Below are 17289 nucleotides of genomic sequence, written 5' to 3'. Positions count from 1 at the left end.
ATCACTTCAGCATATTGGCTACCATGTCCCACATCCACTCTCCTCTTGGGAGTAGTTGTTTCACCTCAGACTTGAATCCTCTATCTTCCTTAGTGTAAACACAGAGCATTCTGAGGGAGTTTTTCTGTCTCTCTCTGTTGTTTTCTGTTGCTGTATTAATTTTATTGCCAAGATCAAAGATCCTGAACTAGTTGGCATAAGTCAACAGAAGAGCTTGACTTGACTTTATTGAGAGCAGGATCAGGCCATAAACATCCTGGGTTTGTTCTTTTGTCTCACATAAAATAACTGCTCCAATAAAATGCACTGTCTGATGATGGCTGATCAAGGATTGCTGCTCAAAGCTCCACATGTAACCTAGCTATCTTCACATTAACCTCCTGCTTTCATTTCCTTGCTTATGTTGAATAGGAAACCATTATTGAACTGCAGTGTTCATAGAAGCCATTTGATTAATTGGCTGTGTTTTGAATCCTTGTGACCCGAGGCTGAAATGTAGCCCAGACAAAAGTGTCAGAAGCCCAGTGATGGGTTGGGAGTATTAAAGAGTGCCAGTACACTGTTCATGGGGCAGCACACACTCACGTTCATGTTTATCCTTGTAGAACTTGCTAAAAGTAAAGACAGATGTCCAGCTTATCTCATGTAGTCAATATCAGTAATAAGCTGCTTGCTGTGAGTTGAGCCTACTCCTGCTGTCACTCTGTCTTTATGTATCCACAGGGAGAAAACCTGGAAGGCAGGCAAAAGAAAAAAAAAAAAAAAGTACTGCCAGCAATCCCCGTAGGCTATTTGAGAAAGAGTGGATGTGTAAGGCATTTCTTTCTGCATAAACATTTAGAAATCAACCTCTCATAAGTCAGGGATCTACCAAATGTGGTGTGAAGAGGCAGATGAAGCCTGCCTTCTGGCATGGCAGCATTTGCTGATTGATTTGGAATGCAGAAGGACCCTTTTTATTTTTATTTTAGAATTTGAACCACATCTTAATACAGATCAGGTGAAAAATAAATTGAAAAATAGCAAGCCTGAGATCACAGAAGTGCCAGCTTCATATTGTTCAGTTTAGCTGAGGTCATAGTGAAGCCCATCAAGTTCACATTGTTTAGTGTGCAGCCACTGAGGTAATATTCAAACAAAAGAAAAGCAGTCAGAATGCTGATATGCTCCTACTTTGCCAGGTGGCCTCATTCAGCTGTGCACAGCACAGTGACTTCAGCTTTGTAAGGAACTTAAATCAGTGTGGAATACAGGTTTTTAATAGGATGTGCTGTTCCAAACAGCCCATTTGTTCTCCAGCTCTCTGACTTTATGACTGATCTGTCATAAAGAGGAAATACCTCTCCTGATATGCAGTTTCATATTCTGAAATTTAGAATGTAAGGGCTATGCTAATGATAGTACAACTAATTTGGATGGAGGAATTTGGTCAATGGGGGACATTTGTATTCTGCCCACTAGTTAGAGAAAGCTTGAACTTCTTAGAAAGCCTGTGAGTAGAATTACTGGTATCCATTCCTCCTCCATACTGGTGATGTTGCCATGCTGGTTCCCTGCATACAGGTATAGATTTATGTAGATTAATTTAGTATAGTACAGTGAATTGCTACTATGATATATATTTTAGAATTACTTCCTAGCACAGCCTAATAGCTGGAATCAAATAAAACATAAAAGTAGATTTATATAGATTGCTGTATAAATCAGATAAAGCTTTATGTTACCTGGCATTGGTAATGGAAGCTTTTCCTGCAAATAATATAGAAGTTTTTCATGTAATATTTTCCTTATTTCAGTGAGAGTAAAGCAACAAAAAAGAAGAAAAGAAATAAACAAGTCTATCTGGCTCAGCCACCATTAAACATCATTAACTACAATTTTGCCTGACAAGTTCTCTCATCTGGTGATGGGTGAAATGGGAGAAAAGTAGACTGAACAATTGCATAAACCCAAATGAAATATGCCCTTGTATTCTAAGTGTGCACAGTTCAGTCAGTTAAAATAGAGCAATTTATTATGCTTTAGCAGCTTGAGCTTAATCTAGTTTTAAATAGATTTTTTTTTATTTTAACTTCTTGCTGAGACTTAACTGGTTTGAAAAGACACATGATATAGTGCTACACAATCTCTGCTTTCTCTAGTTTACTTTGAAATAAGTTTAATAGAGTGCTGCTGATGAAAATAGCTCACAGGAAATGCAGATGAGCCCTTACACAACAGTGAATATATTTGTTTTGTTTGAAATGAGTGGATAAAGGCTTAACGGAAGAGACAAGTACAGAGAGTGGGGAGAAAGGAGCTGGGTGTAGCAGGCAGAGTGGTCTGCAGCCTCCTCGTGGGGATGTGAGGACTCTCCCTGGAGTGGTGCCTGCCCAGGGCATCCCATTTCCAGAAACTGCTCAAGGTTAATCACTCTCAGCATTTTGGGCCAGCCTATCAAATTTCTTACTGGTCAGTTTTTAATATTAAGATGCTGCTATGAACCACAGTGAGCTACTTTGCCATATTGGCCACTCATTGTCAAAATAGGTTGGGCTGTTTATCAAAATCTCCTCACATAATACAGGCAAAGCTCTCACCTGCCTGCATACAAAGCTGCTCTGGTGTTCCTTAAGGCAGGGTGTACGTGACCTTTACTGACTGGAGTATTTTGACTGTAGACATTTTGTTTGATATTATGCTGTAGTTTTCCACTTGCTGATTAGATGCCTCAGCCTTTGTGTGTTTTTAGAGGTACTTCTGTAATTACACCAGCAGTGGTAAATACTTTCTTGAAATCTTGCTTGAAGAAATTTAACTAAGTCCCTTTGCATGTGGGAGGAAACAAGGATCCAACTTTGTGTTTGCAGTGCTGATTGATACAAGCAGCTATGCCAGATACACACAGAGCTGTGTGTTTGCATCAGGTCTCACAGGAATGGGAGAGGGCTGTGTTTGTAGGGAATTGGATGTGTGTAGGAAGTTCAACCACTAAGTGACACCAGATTCTTGGTGTAAAGGGTACTCTGGCTGGCATGAGCTGCCCCAACATTGGCATGATGGATCCTTTCAGGTTACCAGTTCAAATTCAAAGCAGATCTGTGGGGAGCAAAAGCCATCACACTCTCTGAGCTATTCAATGTCTGTATGAAATGAAGCTCTCCCTTGGAGTCTAATGGACATGTGTCAAATCCAGGAGCTGTAATGCTAATTGGCACTCTTGATAGTGGTGGCATAGAGGCCAGAAGCTGAATGGGCATAGAGGCAGAATTTCCTCTCCTGTGCAGAGCTGGGTTAAAGCCCAGTAGGGTGTTTGTGTTACTGCTGCACATCATATGAATGTTTTCTGCATTGAGAAGGGACTGCAAACTTCAAAAGCATTCATGGAGTCTTAAAGCTTCCAAAAAGCCCTAAGCTAACTTTTTTTTAATTTAGACAAAAAAAAAAAAAAAAAAAAAAGTTGCCAACAACATTTGTTGAGCTGAAGCTTTGAGGTGTCTTGAATAAAAAAAAAAAAAAAAAAAGGAGGGAGAAAAATGATTAATTAAAAGTCAGAGAATACTAGGAAAGTCAGTTGAGAGAGAAACTGTGTGTACTGTTCCTTCTCGTGAATAACTGTTTAAATAGAACCAGATTCTCTGGTCTTTAGAATGTTTTTTCCTAGAAGAAATTTGCTGTTTCTATTTAAAAAAAAAAAATGTGCCAACATCCCCCATCTGCTGCTGCCTGCAGCAGCTCCATGACCATGAGTATATATTGTGATCAAAGACCATATATTGCTAAAACTCCTTGATGGAATGAGTTTTAATTTGGTTTACAGAAAGCTTTAGGGGATATGGCTCTCTACAAATTAGACCACAGGAGCTATAAAATGAAGGATGTCCTCTCTAATTAGAAACAGTGAAGTAGTCTGGTGTTCTTCCTAGTTGTAGCCTCGTGGGTACTCTCTCACGAGTGAACTCTGGGTAAGATGCCTCTCTAGTAACTCTTATCTCTTCTTACTGGAGTCTATTGTTATCTGATTTTATGTCTCCATTTCTGTACACACCTTTCCATATAATTGTGGTAATTTCTTCACGCAATTTTGAATGACTGCTGCAAAACAAATGTTCATGTATTGCTCAGTGATTAGTCACCGCTACCAAACTTATTTATTGTAAATACCAGGAAATGATTCTCAGACTCAGGTGAATGTAGAAGTCAGTTTAGTGGGCTCCTTTTGCAGCATGCAACTCTACCAACTTTGTTTTCTCATGCCTCCTCTGATGAAGTTAAATGAGGGTTAAAGAAAGGCATATATATAGACTGAAATAAATTATGCTTTATGGTACTTCAATTCAATTTTCTAGATAGATTTTTTTGCAAGAGAGAATTCATCAAACTAGGAACCACGATTTTGGACAAGAAAATAACATTACTTAACTGGCTAGGAAAAAAATGGTGCCTGAAAATCTAATAGTGGGATGTCTACAGCTTGTCATTTATGCCAAATGATAAAACTGGATTTAAGCTTAAATGCAAAAGTGTGTTAGGCATAAGTGCACAGCAGTTAAAAATAAGCTAAAAATGCATTTCCACAGGACATATGACACAGGACATCAGCATGGAGCTGAGCTGGGAAGTATTCAGAGGCTGTGCTAAGGCAACTATAATTTGACTTTTTTTAATTGTCAGTAAGGGAGGACATCCAGGCTCTTAATTCATCAACATTTTTTCATGTAGAGTCACATGGAGTAGGACCAATGACTGGTCCAATGAAATTTTTAATTTACTTGTGGCATATTGTTTCCACTAGGAGCTCTTGTAGATCAATCTGAGAACAATTACTAGGTGAATAGAAGAGGGGGGGAGAAGTCAAGTATTACTCTGGAATGTAAGTAAAAAATGGAAATTTAGAATTAGTCAAAATATTTATTTTGCTGCCTAGCATGGGGTATTACTGAAAGGAAAGGGCTGTATTTTTAGGTGTGATTGCTGTTTAGATTTTGCCAGAATATATAACTGAACATGTCTCATGACCATCTTACTTTCATGTAGTATTTCATCCTCCAGCTTTGTGGGGGAACTTTATGCCAAGAGAACTCACTGGAGACTGAGTGACAGATCAGGCTGTTGTCCCACATTCCCTTTCTACTAAATCACAGTTTTCTTTAGATGGAAGGTGGCTATTGTGAAGCTGTCAAACTGAGGAAAGTTAAATGGGCTGAAGTGAAGGCTCCTGCTAACAATAGCAGCTATCTCTGTCAAATGAAAGCTCAGCAGACAGTTACAAGGCAATTCGGCACTGATGGGTGGTCGATTAAAAACAACAAAAGACAAGATGAATGAAAGGGGAAAATCCCTATTACTTTGTGGTAGGAGCTAGGGGAAAACCAAAAATAAAATTAAAAGCCCACCTCACCCAACCCCGTAGCAATTGGAACAGACTTGTAGTTAGCATGACCTTCATCATCTCAGATATGGCACAATAAAATTGACAAGATTATTTTCTCTTCAAGCAGTGCTGAGGTATTTCCATTGGCAAAAATCTGGAAAAGTAAAATAAATGCAGAGTTCAAGGCAGTTGAAAATTTATTGAATCTGATAACAGCTGGAACATAGTGCCACCAGGAAAAATAGCTAGGTTTTGTGCTAAAAAATTATGACTTGATCATTTTTATAGTGTCATTTCTGAGATTTTGAAGGTTACCCTATAGACAACCAGAAGAGGATTAGAGAGAAATTATCTTTGAGCTCAAGGGAGCACCAATTTAAATTGGATTTGAGATATAACTTTTGCATTACCTTAGGAGATGAAAGGTGGTGTTGTGCCCTGATAGTTACCCAACTGCCTAACCATATGTATCAACTGGATTAGTCTGTAGATTAGCAGCTCATGCACCAAGTGCAAGGTGAATTGTGCAATTTCCTCTTCATGGGACGTGTCCTTTTTTGATTGAAGTAGCATCAAAACCCATCAAGTGTGGGGAGGGCTTTGCAGCTTGCAGGTCAGGCATAAGGTGAATATATACACTTGTTCCTCAGAAGATAATTGTCACTAAGATTTAGACTTGTTACGGCAGCTGTTTAGAACAAGATGAGAAAGTACAAAATAATAGTCCTAGGAAAAAAAGGTGTATTATGTGCTTATAACTATGCTGATACCAAATCAAGTTTTGAAATTTGATTGGGGGCAAGCACCTAGACTCACTTAGAACCTGTGCAATTCCCATTTATTTTCTCACAATTTAAGTGTTAGGATAAAAAGGCCAGGAAAAACAAATAGGTTTTTCACAGTCCACAATTATGACTCCAGTTCCTGCCAACAGTGGAGCCAGGGTTCAAAGAATCTCTGAAAAAATATTGTAATGAAGAATTTGGGGAGACACATGTGCTTCATGAACATAAAGAAACAGTTTTTCATTCCAGCTGTATTAGGAAAAATAGTAGTGACAAATAGTTCCTTTGAACAACCTGTTCTGACAAGATGTTTTAGCATAAGCGTACCATGGACCCAATCCAGTATGACAATTTTGACATATTATTATTCTATTATTTGTCTTTGTAAAGTCATGATGTCATTAGACTTTATCAATTAAATTTAGTCTGCATCGTGCCTAAGTTTTGTCCTTTGAAGAAAACACTGAGTATCCATTTATCAATTTCACTAATTTTGTACTAATTTTCTTGTTTATTTATCTGATAATAATGTTGAGGTACTTAAGTCATGGACAAAGAAACCAAGTGCCAGACATGATATAAATGGTCAAAAGAAAGGAAAAAAACAGTAGTCTGGAATTTTCTTTTTTATAAAGTTTTTAGCACTGAGGAGCATATTTTGAGGTTTTTCTCAATGGCAACATGTATTTCATCTCATAATTAATTTGGTATGAAAATAATATTAACCTGCCTTTCAGAGAATCAACCGTAATGCTCCTCAAAGGCTTTGTGGTCAAGGAAGACCAGGGTGGTCTTAAGATGAATTTGGGAGAGAGATATTAAAGTAGAGAAGACAAGGGACAGTGGGCACAAACTGAAACACAGGAAGTTCCATCTGAATAGGAGGAGAAACTTCTTTAGTGTGAGGGTGACTGAACACTGGAACAGACTGCCCAGAGAGGTTGTGGAGTCTCCCTCCTGGAGATATTACAAACTGGTCTGGATGTGATCCTGTGCAACCCACTCAGGGTGACCCTGCTTTAGCAGGGGAGTTGATGATCTGCAGAGATACCTTCCCATCCCAGCCATTCTGTGGCTGGACATAAATAGTGTCTGTGAGTATCACTGATGTAGCCACTTCAACCAAACATTAATGTTCCTTTCTTGGTTCTTCACAGCTTCATTCTTCCAACACTGTAGGGGGCTCTGCAAGCACAAATGAGCAGAGAGCTCAAAAGTAACCTGGGTTTCTCAGGGACTGTGAAGTTTGGAGGGTGTGTGTGGCTGTAGAAATGCTGGCTTCTCCAGAGTTACACCATCTGCAGTGATACTGAAAACAATATCCTGAGTTTTCAGGACAAAGAACGGTTTAACCATGTGGCACAAGTTATAGGGTCAGCAAACTTTGAGTAAGAGCTAACTGTATCAGAAAACTTGTGCAACATGCACAGAAGGCACTGTTAAATTACTTCAGTGCCATAATTGAAAATGCTGAGGAAAATTCTCCTGTATTATATTCAGAGCAAGATTGGATCTGTAGCCAAGTACATCAACATAAATGTTCAGCTGTCTGGGGAAATACAAGTCTTACACTGTTACTTAGGGGAAAATGTGCACAGACATGATGGAGCCCCTTATGAAACAATCCTCATTTTGTTAAACAATAGGATCAAATTTTCAATCAGGTTATCTATCATATTGCATTGTTCAAGCTTGCCAAGCAAAGAGAACTATCAGCATGAAGATGGATATATTTTTACAGAATTAATGATGTATGAAATCTGGAAGTGGAAACATACATTTTCATTTTATCCTCTAATTTTTCTTTTTACATTGTAAGTGAAAGGAAATTCTTGGAAGTGTTTGCAGTTATTCATATCTGTTTATCTTAGAGTGATTATCAGAGCAAACAGTGTCAGGCATTGTGTTTGGATCTGAGCCTGAAAAATAGTGCTTGCAGGAGCAAGGATTATTTGCATGAGTCAGTGTTTTCAGCACTGTGCTTGGTACTTGATTTCTCTCATGCATATGCAGTGACTTACAAATCATCCCCATTCAGAAATCATTTAAGTTTTTTGGGGTTTTTTTTCATTTATCTGATCTATATTTAGATTTATTTATATTTATGATCTGATTTATATTAGTTTTAGTCTTGCTTGGTTTTATCCCTATATTTACGTTAGTTTTTAGTACTGCTTGGATTCATCTGTTTATACATTTTTAGACTGATCAACAGAATGTTCATTTAGGGATAGAAGTGAACAGTCTTACTGAAGATTCATTTGTCTTTGCAGAGTCTGTATCAGATCTGTGGGATAGCTGTGCATTCTTGATGTAGGATTTTGCAGATACAAAATTGTTTTAAAAACTGATCACAAATTAGGGTAGTGAAAATGCAGCTCACCTTCTCCAAGATCACCTCATCTTCGCTTTCTGTGGGGATTTTTGCTGATGATCATCCTTGAGTTACCCTCTGTACCACGCATGGTCCAGCAGAATTTTTTGGAGAGGTGTAGTGCCTTTGCAGCCCTGAAAGTCCTGGTCAGTTCTCCCATGCACACACAAGCCCTTGGTACTTGCTCATCTTCCCTGTGGCCACCCCCTGCTCTTTATTCACTGTGCACCATCAGCAGGCCAGGACAGAGGCCTGGGATTCCTGCTGGGAATTCTACTTTGGTAATGCACAGCTCTGAAAATCTGTAAGTCAGGCACTAAGCTTACAGTGTTCTTTAAAAATCTGAAGTGGCAAATTTCACTCTCCTCCATATACAAAGACTGTTTCTGAAGTTAAAGCTTCCATTCTCCATAACATCACAGAAAACTATGTCACAGCTGCACTGTGTTGCCTTTTCAGTAGCTTCAGCCGGAAGACCTCCTTCTACCAGTCTTTATTAAACATCTTGAGGTTTTCTTTTGAACAAGTGAAGAAATCTTTTACAGTTTTATTAAGTTGTTCTTCATTTCCACAGAAATGAAGAAGCCAGACCCACTTACCAGGGTCATATGCACTGTAAAACATTGGATAGATGAGCCAGTCCTGTGTTATTTTGTTCTTTGTTAAACAAATTTCTTTAATATATTTTCTGGTATGATTTTTGAAGTCACCTTTGCAAGTTGTGGAAGAGTTATCAATCATTGTTTAACTGTGTGCTAAGTTCCTATAGCTTTTGTGTGTAAATATGCCAACTGAAGACTTGTTTACCAGAGGAAATAGTGGTGCTCTGGGTAGGAGACAGTTTTAATCAAATAGGGTTGGAGTAAGCAGGTGTTTTTCATGTGGAGTGTATTGGAAATGAATATGTATCACAGAAATGGCTCTTGGACTATATGTTGCTCTTGATAAATAGCAGAACCCAAAATTATATCAGCCATTGCAGTTTATCAGCGGGGAAAATAGTAAAAGCTTTATGTACACTGTCAGAGTTGAACACACTAAAAAAGGTAGGTACTCATTTTTATTCTTCACAAACTCTAAGAATGTACATTTTATACTGGTATTTTTAGAAACTATTAGTCACTCCCTGTGTTTTTCCTGCACCTATACTTTTCTTTGTTCTTTTCTCTCTTTTTCCCCCCTCTTTTTGCTTTAATGATACATCACACTCTGAACTTGCCAGACAGAGATGTGTGTTGTACTGAAGAGTTGCTGAGAAGTGAGGGAGACACAAGATGAAGGAGATTGCACTTTTCTAAGGCAGAAGGCAAACCCAGTAGTATTATTAAGGCAAAAATATCAACTCACCAGCTTGAAACAAAATGATACTGCTTTCTGTGATTTTTTGCAACTTTCTAATACACTGTTAAAATTTTTTGACCCAATTCTGATCCCATTCTGTTGGACTCATTGTTTGCAAGCAGAATTAAGGCTCAGTAGAGAGGTGAATTTATTGCATATACCAGAGTACTATTTGTGCTAAACATACCAATTCCCATAAAATCTGGGAGCAGGTTTCTCCCTCTTCCCAAAGTTCTTGTCTCAGCTTTAATGAAACACAAAATGCCTGTCAACAGAGCAGTAATTATAATCCACTTAGGTAGCAACTTAATATTTTAGTTGCTTTGAAGAGCTTTTTGTACATAGACATTAATGGATGGATGGATGGATGGATGGATGGATGGATGGATGGATGGATGGATGGATGGATGGATGGATGGATGAAGAAATTCTTCTACAGAAAAAATTAATTTTACTTAATCCTTTTGAAATTAAGAGATGATACAGAGATGAAGTACACTCTCTAATTGTGAGGTACCTAATAGAAAGCCACAGGGGTTTCTTCTGTCTCACCAGTGTAATTACACTGATTACTGACATGGTGCCAGGAACACTAAGGCAAGCTGCATGTGACAACACACGATGGGGTGTGTCCTAACGAGCCATCATTCTCCATCACTGGCCAGGAGGAGACTGACCATGTCTGCAGGATAATGAGTGCCTTTCCTGTGGCAAAGAAGAGAACAGGCACCTCTATTGCTCACAAGTTGTTTTGCAATGAAGACACAAAACTTGACTTCAGTCCATTCTAAGGGGAGGTGATTTAAGGCCATAGACTGAGTTGATCTATACCTTAAGCAAATTAGCCTTCTTCAAGCCACTGATACTGCTTTAATGAGCAGAACTTACTTCTGTGAGTAACAGTTTGCAAGACTGGCTTCATCATTGACAAAAATGTAATGAAAGAAAATGGTGGATGAAGAGAAGGGAAAATTAATAAATTATATTTAAGTATGTATAAAATTGCTGGACAAATGGTCCTCACTATTAAGGTAAATGGTGCTTGTAAATTTCATTTAATCTTCTGAGATTTTCTTTTACCATAACTCTTACAGTATCTCAGAGGAAATAATGTAAGGATGACTTGCACATTTGAGCAAAAGAATGAATATAGGGTTTCAAGATTTATTGATGGGATGTTTTAAAACAAAAGATCTTCTTTTTTCTTTGGAATTACTCTACCATTTATTTTCATTTCCTCAGTTTTTTGTTCACTGTATTATGAACTTCTCTCGGGAAATCTATTGTTAGATGTTTTCACACATATAGGCCCCCTTCTTCCCCCTTGATAAATGATAAAATTGTGCTCCAGTATGTGCAACACATTCTTGAAATACATCTGAATTCCATTATGCAGTTTGTCATTTGCATGATACCTTTTGAGTTACCACTCTTGGAGAAGCCTTATATACTACAGAGAAATGCACTAGAAAAATGAAAAACAAGTTGGGTAGGAAGTCCATGGGGTAAACCACCAGAGATTGTGTTGAACTGATGGCCTTATTTCCATGCAAGTTCAGGGGTAGAAAAAGTTGCATCTCAGTTCTAGTCATTATTTGCATGGACCATGTTCCCTCTGTAGGAATATTGCTGCAAGTAGGAGTGACAAGGGCTTCATAACTCAGGCTGCAGTGTACTACTTTTTTCACCCCAAAGACATTTATTAGATTCCTGCCTCTACTGGATTAAGTCTTAATAAGCTTCACAAGTTTGAAACTTGCTATAACAGCCAGAGCTCTCTCTTCAATATCGAATGGAATAACCAGTTGTAGCACAGAAATCTTAGAAATGTATTCCCATTTTACCAGAGCCAAACATGGCAAGAAAGGAACAGCATGTCTGTATGTCTGATTAACACCACTGCCTGTCCTTCTTCCTGCAGATCCAACACTTGTGTTGTGGTATGACTCAGATGGGATATGCATTTTGTACAGATGTCATTTGACATGAGTGACTTAATTTTCTGGGCAGTTCAGGATTAGGGAATTGCCTAGCATTCCCTTGGCTGTCTGTTTGCAGCACCCTCTTCCCTTTCCTCCACCCATTTCATTCCTACAAGGCTTTTTTCACTGGAATGAGCCCCAGTGCAGTGGTGAACTGATTCCAGAGCAAATTAGATATGCAGAGCCTTATCCCATCCTTGCTTCCTTTTAAGCACCTCCTCCTTAAGGAAGCAGTATCACCAAACATGTTACTATGAACACAGCAGACTCTCAACCCAGCCCTCCACAACCAGAACAGGAAGAAATTTTTAGCATGTGCAGACATCTACCCACAATCAAGACCTTATTGATTTGTTAAACACATTTAAATACATTAAACAAATTAAAAAGAATGCAGTGAAAATCCTCCTTTAAGAAGATCAGAGTCTTCTATAAAAGTAGCTGAAATGGAAGAACACTGTGGTAGTGCTTTTTCAGGGAATTATTTATCTCATGTTTCCTAATCAAATCCTCACTTGCTTGTTGACAGGATCCCAAATCAGCAGGTTTGGTGTGCACAAAACATCCACTGAACTCAAAAAACAGGATGGGCTACAAGTCCCCTTTCAGTGTTCATGTTCTTACTATTTCTAGCGTGACTTTAACAGAACCCATCCTAATAAAGCTCTTATTCAGCCATTTGTCTAGCTAAATTTGTAATGTAGGAGCAATCTGCTTTGGGAGCAAATTCATCCCTGGAGGAAGTGAGTATTGTAGTCAGTCAATGAGATTGCCCCTGCTTACACCATTGATAAATATGTTGCTTTGTCCCAACATCTCTGCTTTGCAATAATTTCACATTCCAAATTATAAACCTCTGAAAATTGTAGATTATAATAAATGTGCTGACACAACTTCAGCTGTTATAGTAAATGGCATTGCTCTAATAATGAAATAAAAAATCCTACTTAATCCTATTCTTCCCCTAAAGTGGTGTTTTGCATTAGCTATGGATGAAAAGACAAACAAGTACATGTATATTCAATAATAATGTCAGCTGGGTCAGAGAAGAATAGGAAATAAAATTAATTCATAACACCTCTGGAAGTAGCTTTCTGATAAAGGCAGTTTTCTCTTTGATTTGCCCTCATTGGCAGTATTCATTGTAATTTTAGCATAGCCTCCAAATTGGCCTTTATTAATAGCTGTCCTGATCTTAATAACAAATATACTCTGTAATCTGCAGTCTGGGTTCTTCTGAGGTGAACAATTACATAGAGCAGAATACATCATATGAGTATTTAGAGGGACCTCTCACTCAAGAGTGCCTAATTTCACATTCAGACCATCCAGACAGTGTTTTGGAGAGTTGTAGATACAGAGCTCTTCTGTCTCAGGGCTTTGAAGCTAAAATACCTTTCTAGATTTGACAGTGAAATAGTTACCTTGAATTAAGGTTGCTGGCAATCTTAAAAAATCCTTATTGAGCTTTGAGTGCAATCAGATGGTACTTGCTTATAAATGAGAGTTAATAGAAACATTAAAGAGTACAAGCTGCTGTGACCCATGTCTTCAGAATATTAAGCACTTTTTTAAATAGTAGAACACCATCTAGACCTCTGCATTCTGTAAAATATTACTTTTTCTTACCAATATTTTCTGGGAGCAGATTATTTGAAATTTTCAGCATTTTACATTTGCATGTACTGTGTATCTTTAATCTATTTCCTCATTTTTCTGGCTACCATATATTTCTGGTTGATACTACACTCAGTTTCTCTTTAAGTATTCCATCTGCCAGAAGAGTGTGATGCATTTTAGAAGCTGATTGGTTTAGTTGTTTAAGCTTTGAGTTTTGGAACTGAATGGCATGAAATATCCTTCATTTAGCAGAATGAGCTAAGAAGAATTATATACTCCAAGTGATAAGCTTTGAACTGCTAAAGAAATGCCAAAATCCATTTCTTTTCTCTCTGTAGCTATGTGAACATCTATTAGTCTCTTGAAGGGAACTTGTAAGTACTGCAAATTTAGTTTATCTGAAACCAGCTCTAACAGTTGTCCTTCCTACTAATACTGTTTTATATCAATTTTATATTTTTCAATATTCAATAAACATGTCTTGCACTTACTGTACTTGTTAGAAAGTATCTGCAGTATAGGCAGTATGAGGACAGTTATTAATCAGCCATTTCAGATGGCTGAAGGATTATTTTAGTTAAGTGTATCCATTTATCTTTTTTATGTTTTCTTCTTCGTTCTTTGCATTTATCCAGTATGGAAGTTCTTTTGTCCTTTCTGGTTTATTTCTACCAGGGTATATCAAAAAGGAATTAAACACATAACAAATGAGAAGAAACCAAAACCCAAACCTCAAACCACCCAATAGCTGAAAGAAAGAAAACATACCACCCTTTGGGTTTCATTCATGAAAAGATCTTTGCATTTATATCCACTTAAATCTGCATTAAAAAATAACAATAGAATGCATTATCTAGCAGTGACTCTTGAAAGCAGTGGATAATTTACACATTAAAGTGAAATGTAGGTTTCAAAGTAGGAGTGTAGGATTGAATTAGAGTTAAGAGTCAGAATGATAAAGTCCTGTATGAAAATGGTCTCAGTTTCCTGGGGGTATTGTCCTTCTGGTGTAATGAGACTTGCAGATAACAATCAGGGACTGTGGATAGATCAAGGCACAGCGATACATTGAGAATGGCACAGCAAGTAATGGCTCTGGGGAAACAAATGAATGTGTCTGCTAGATAAACAGCATTAAAAGTTTCTGTTCATCACCAAAGTCAGGCCTCTAAAGATTAATAATTCTGAAAAATTGAGTATTTGGTTTGGTTAGCAAGGTTTTGGTAGCAAGGGAGCTGCAGAGGTGGCTTCTGTGAGAAGCACATTTCCAGCAGAGTCAATGCCAACCTCCAGGATGGACCTGCCACCAGCCAAGGCTGAGCCCAGCAGTGACAGTGGCATTGCCTCTGGCATAACGAATTTTAGAAAGGAAAAGAATTGCTATGCAAGAGCAACTGGAAGAGAGGAGTGGGAGTATGTGAGAGGAAGAGCCCTGCAGACAGCCAGGTCAGGCAGAAGGAGGGGCAGAGGTGCTGCAGGTGCTGGAGCAGAGGTTCTGCTCAGCCCCTGGTGCTACCAGGGAGAGGCAGCTGTGCCCCTGCAGCACATGGGGCCATGGGGAGCAGAGATCCAGCTGCAGCCTGGACAGGAGCAGGGATGCTCAGGGGAGGAGGTGACCCTGTGGGAAGAGTGTGCTGGCAGGACCCATGTCCCTGTACAGACAGAAGCTGCACTGGAGCAGGTTTTCTGCCAGGACTTGTGACCCTATGGGGGACCCACACTGGAGCATCGTGTGCCTGGAGAATGTATCCATGGAAGGGACACACTCTGGAATGGTTCCTGAAGAACTGCAATCTGTAGGAAGAACTCAAGTTGAAGAAGTTCATGAGTGGCTGGCTCCTGCCAGAGGGACCCCATGCTGGAAGTTGAGGGGAAGTGTGGGAGGAAGGAAGGAGGAAGAGTCTGCAGAGGCAATGTGCAATGAACTGACCATAACCCCCATTCCCCATCCCCCTGCACCACTGTGAGAGGGGAGGCAGAGAAAATTGTCAGTGAAGACCAGCCCAGGAAGAAGGGAAGGGGTGGGGAAAGGTTTTTTATAATTTGGTTTTATTTTTCATTGTCCTACTATGATTTCATTGACTGTACTTCTAATCGATTTCCCCAAATCAAGTGTTTTGCCCATAACAGTAATTGCTGAGTGATCCCTCCCTGTCCTTTTCTTGACCCACAAGCCTTCTGTTGCATTTTCTCTCTCCTGTCCATATGAAGAGAGGAGAGGTAGAGCAGCTTTGGTGGGCACCTGGCATCCAGACAAGATCAACGCCCCAAAAATACTAACTTAGAGAAATTTTTTTTTTTTTTTAAATCCATGCTGCAGTTTTGCTTTTATGGATTCACGTATTATAGGGAGGCATCAGCCATTTATCAGGATGCTAATGACTGGTAGTTGTGTGTCCAGATACACTATAACCACTGAGTTGCCTGACAAGAGAGGTCACTGAAAGACAGATGACTTGCAAACCAGTTTAAAGATCCCCTTCACTTTTTAAGGGCACCATCAGGGCTTCAAATGTTCTAAAATTTCTACATTGGGATTATTGTTCCCTCTTTAAAATTCCATGTGTCAGGAGGCTTCCATGACTTACTGGTGGTCTTCAAACAAAAAAGCCCTGCCTGCTCATCTCTCTAGGTAGACAGATCCCCAAATAAGAGACCTTTTCTATCTCTGTAACAGCACATAACATAGTTTCTTACCCCATGTTTTTCCCATACCCAGATTTTGGATTAAAAGAAGTCATATGAGTGTTAATACAGTAAATTGCAATTGAACTGTTTGTTTTGCCAAAGGAAGGGAAGGAGGGATAGGGACAGCCATATCTTTTAGGAGCTTCCTTCCCCTTTAACCAAGAGCAGGGCACAGGCCCGTGAGATTTCCATGTATTAAAGAATTAATAAATAAAAATGGTGGTATGAACTGGCAGGTTCCCAGCTTGGAAAATGTTTGCTCTGCCTTTAGACATTAACAACTATGAGGCCCATCAAACCTCAGACAAGCATCTCCTCTTCTTGCTATTTTCTACTTTGCATTCTCAGTTTGATAAAGAGGGGATTGAGAAAGGATTAACAGAAAGGAAATTGGTGCCCCAGACTGAAAATTGATTACTTTTTCTCAATTTTTTAGCAGCCTCAGAGCTGAATTTCTCTTCTGGTTTAGAAACACATGTAGGTGTATATGGACTAATCCCTGTGAGACAATGTGGAAATAAAAGAGGACATGAAAGAGCAGCTGACTACAAAACTTCATGATGGATGAGTCTGAAAGTGGTTTGTTCTTCTCTAGAATCACAAAGAAGCACTAATATGTGGATTATTCATCAGTTTACTTACCTCAGGTCTGATTTTGCTGTTGAATTGGAAGAGTTTCTTCTTTGACTTTGTTGAGGTGTAGATTTTGTCCATTGTGCATAAAGTTAATGCATTAAATGTAATTCTGTATTGTTTCTCTCTTTTTTCAGAATGCTTGAGGATGATCTAAAACTCAGCAGTGATGAAGATGACAATGAACAGGTAAATACATCTAATACAAGTGCATAGACCATTTAAACTGACAAAGTTATTTCATTGGTTGGATCTGTTTGTGTGTTAACTTACTCTATTTGCATGAAAAGCATTTTGGTGGGCTGCAGAATCCATTAGTTTAAACCTTGTTTATTTCCTTCTCATTAGAGGAAACACTTTCAAACGGCAATGTATTTCAGTTTTGCTGGTTAACTTTGTGAAGTGGACTAAACTAAACCAAAATATTCCTTACTAACCTTTGAATTAGAGACCACACAGAACATCACCCAGGAACAGCTAATTTGTTCTGAATCTCTGTCCTGCACTGTACCA

General features: G+C 38.7%; 1 protein-coding gene across 5 annotated transcripts in view; it reads left to right on the top strand.

Moving 5' to 3' along the window:
* AFF2 (ALF transcription elongation factor 2) overlaps positions 1 to 17289 on the top strand; it is a 334068-nt gene that overhangs the window by 220007 nt on the left and 96772 nt on the right. For all 5 annotated transcript variants that reach the window (XM_079319011.1, XM_079319010.1, XM_079319012.1 and 2 more), the window contains exon 8: positions 16914 to 16965. In XM_079319011.1, the coding sequence (XP_079175137.1) occupies positions 16914 to 16965 (52 nt within the window). The remainder of the gene's footprint in view (positions 1 to 16913; positions 16966 to 17289) is intronic.

Source organism: Erithacus rubecula (genome assembly GCF_903797595.1).
Source record: "Erithacus rubecula genome assembly, chromosome: 15".
Classification (NCBI taxonomy): domain Eukaryota; kingdom Metazoa; phylum Chordata; class Aves; order Passeriformes; family Muscicapidae; genus Erithacus; species Erithacus rubecula.
The sequence above is the reverse complement of the archived record's forward strand: the minus strand, read 5'-3'. Positions and strand labels throughout refer to the sequence as shown.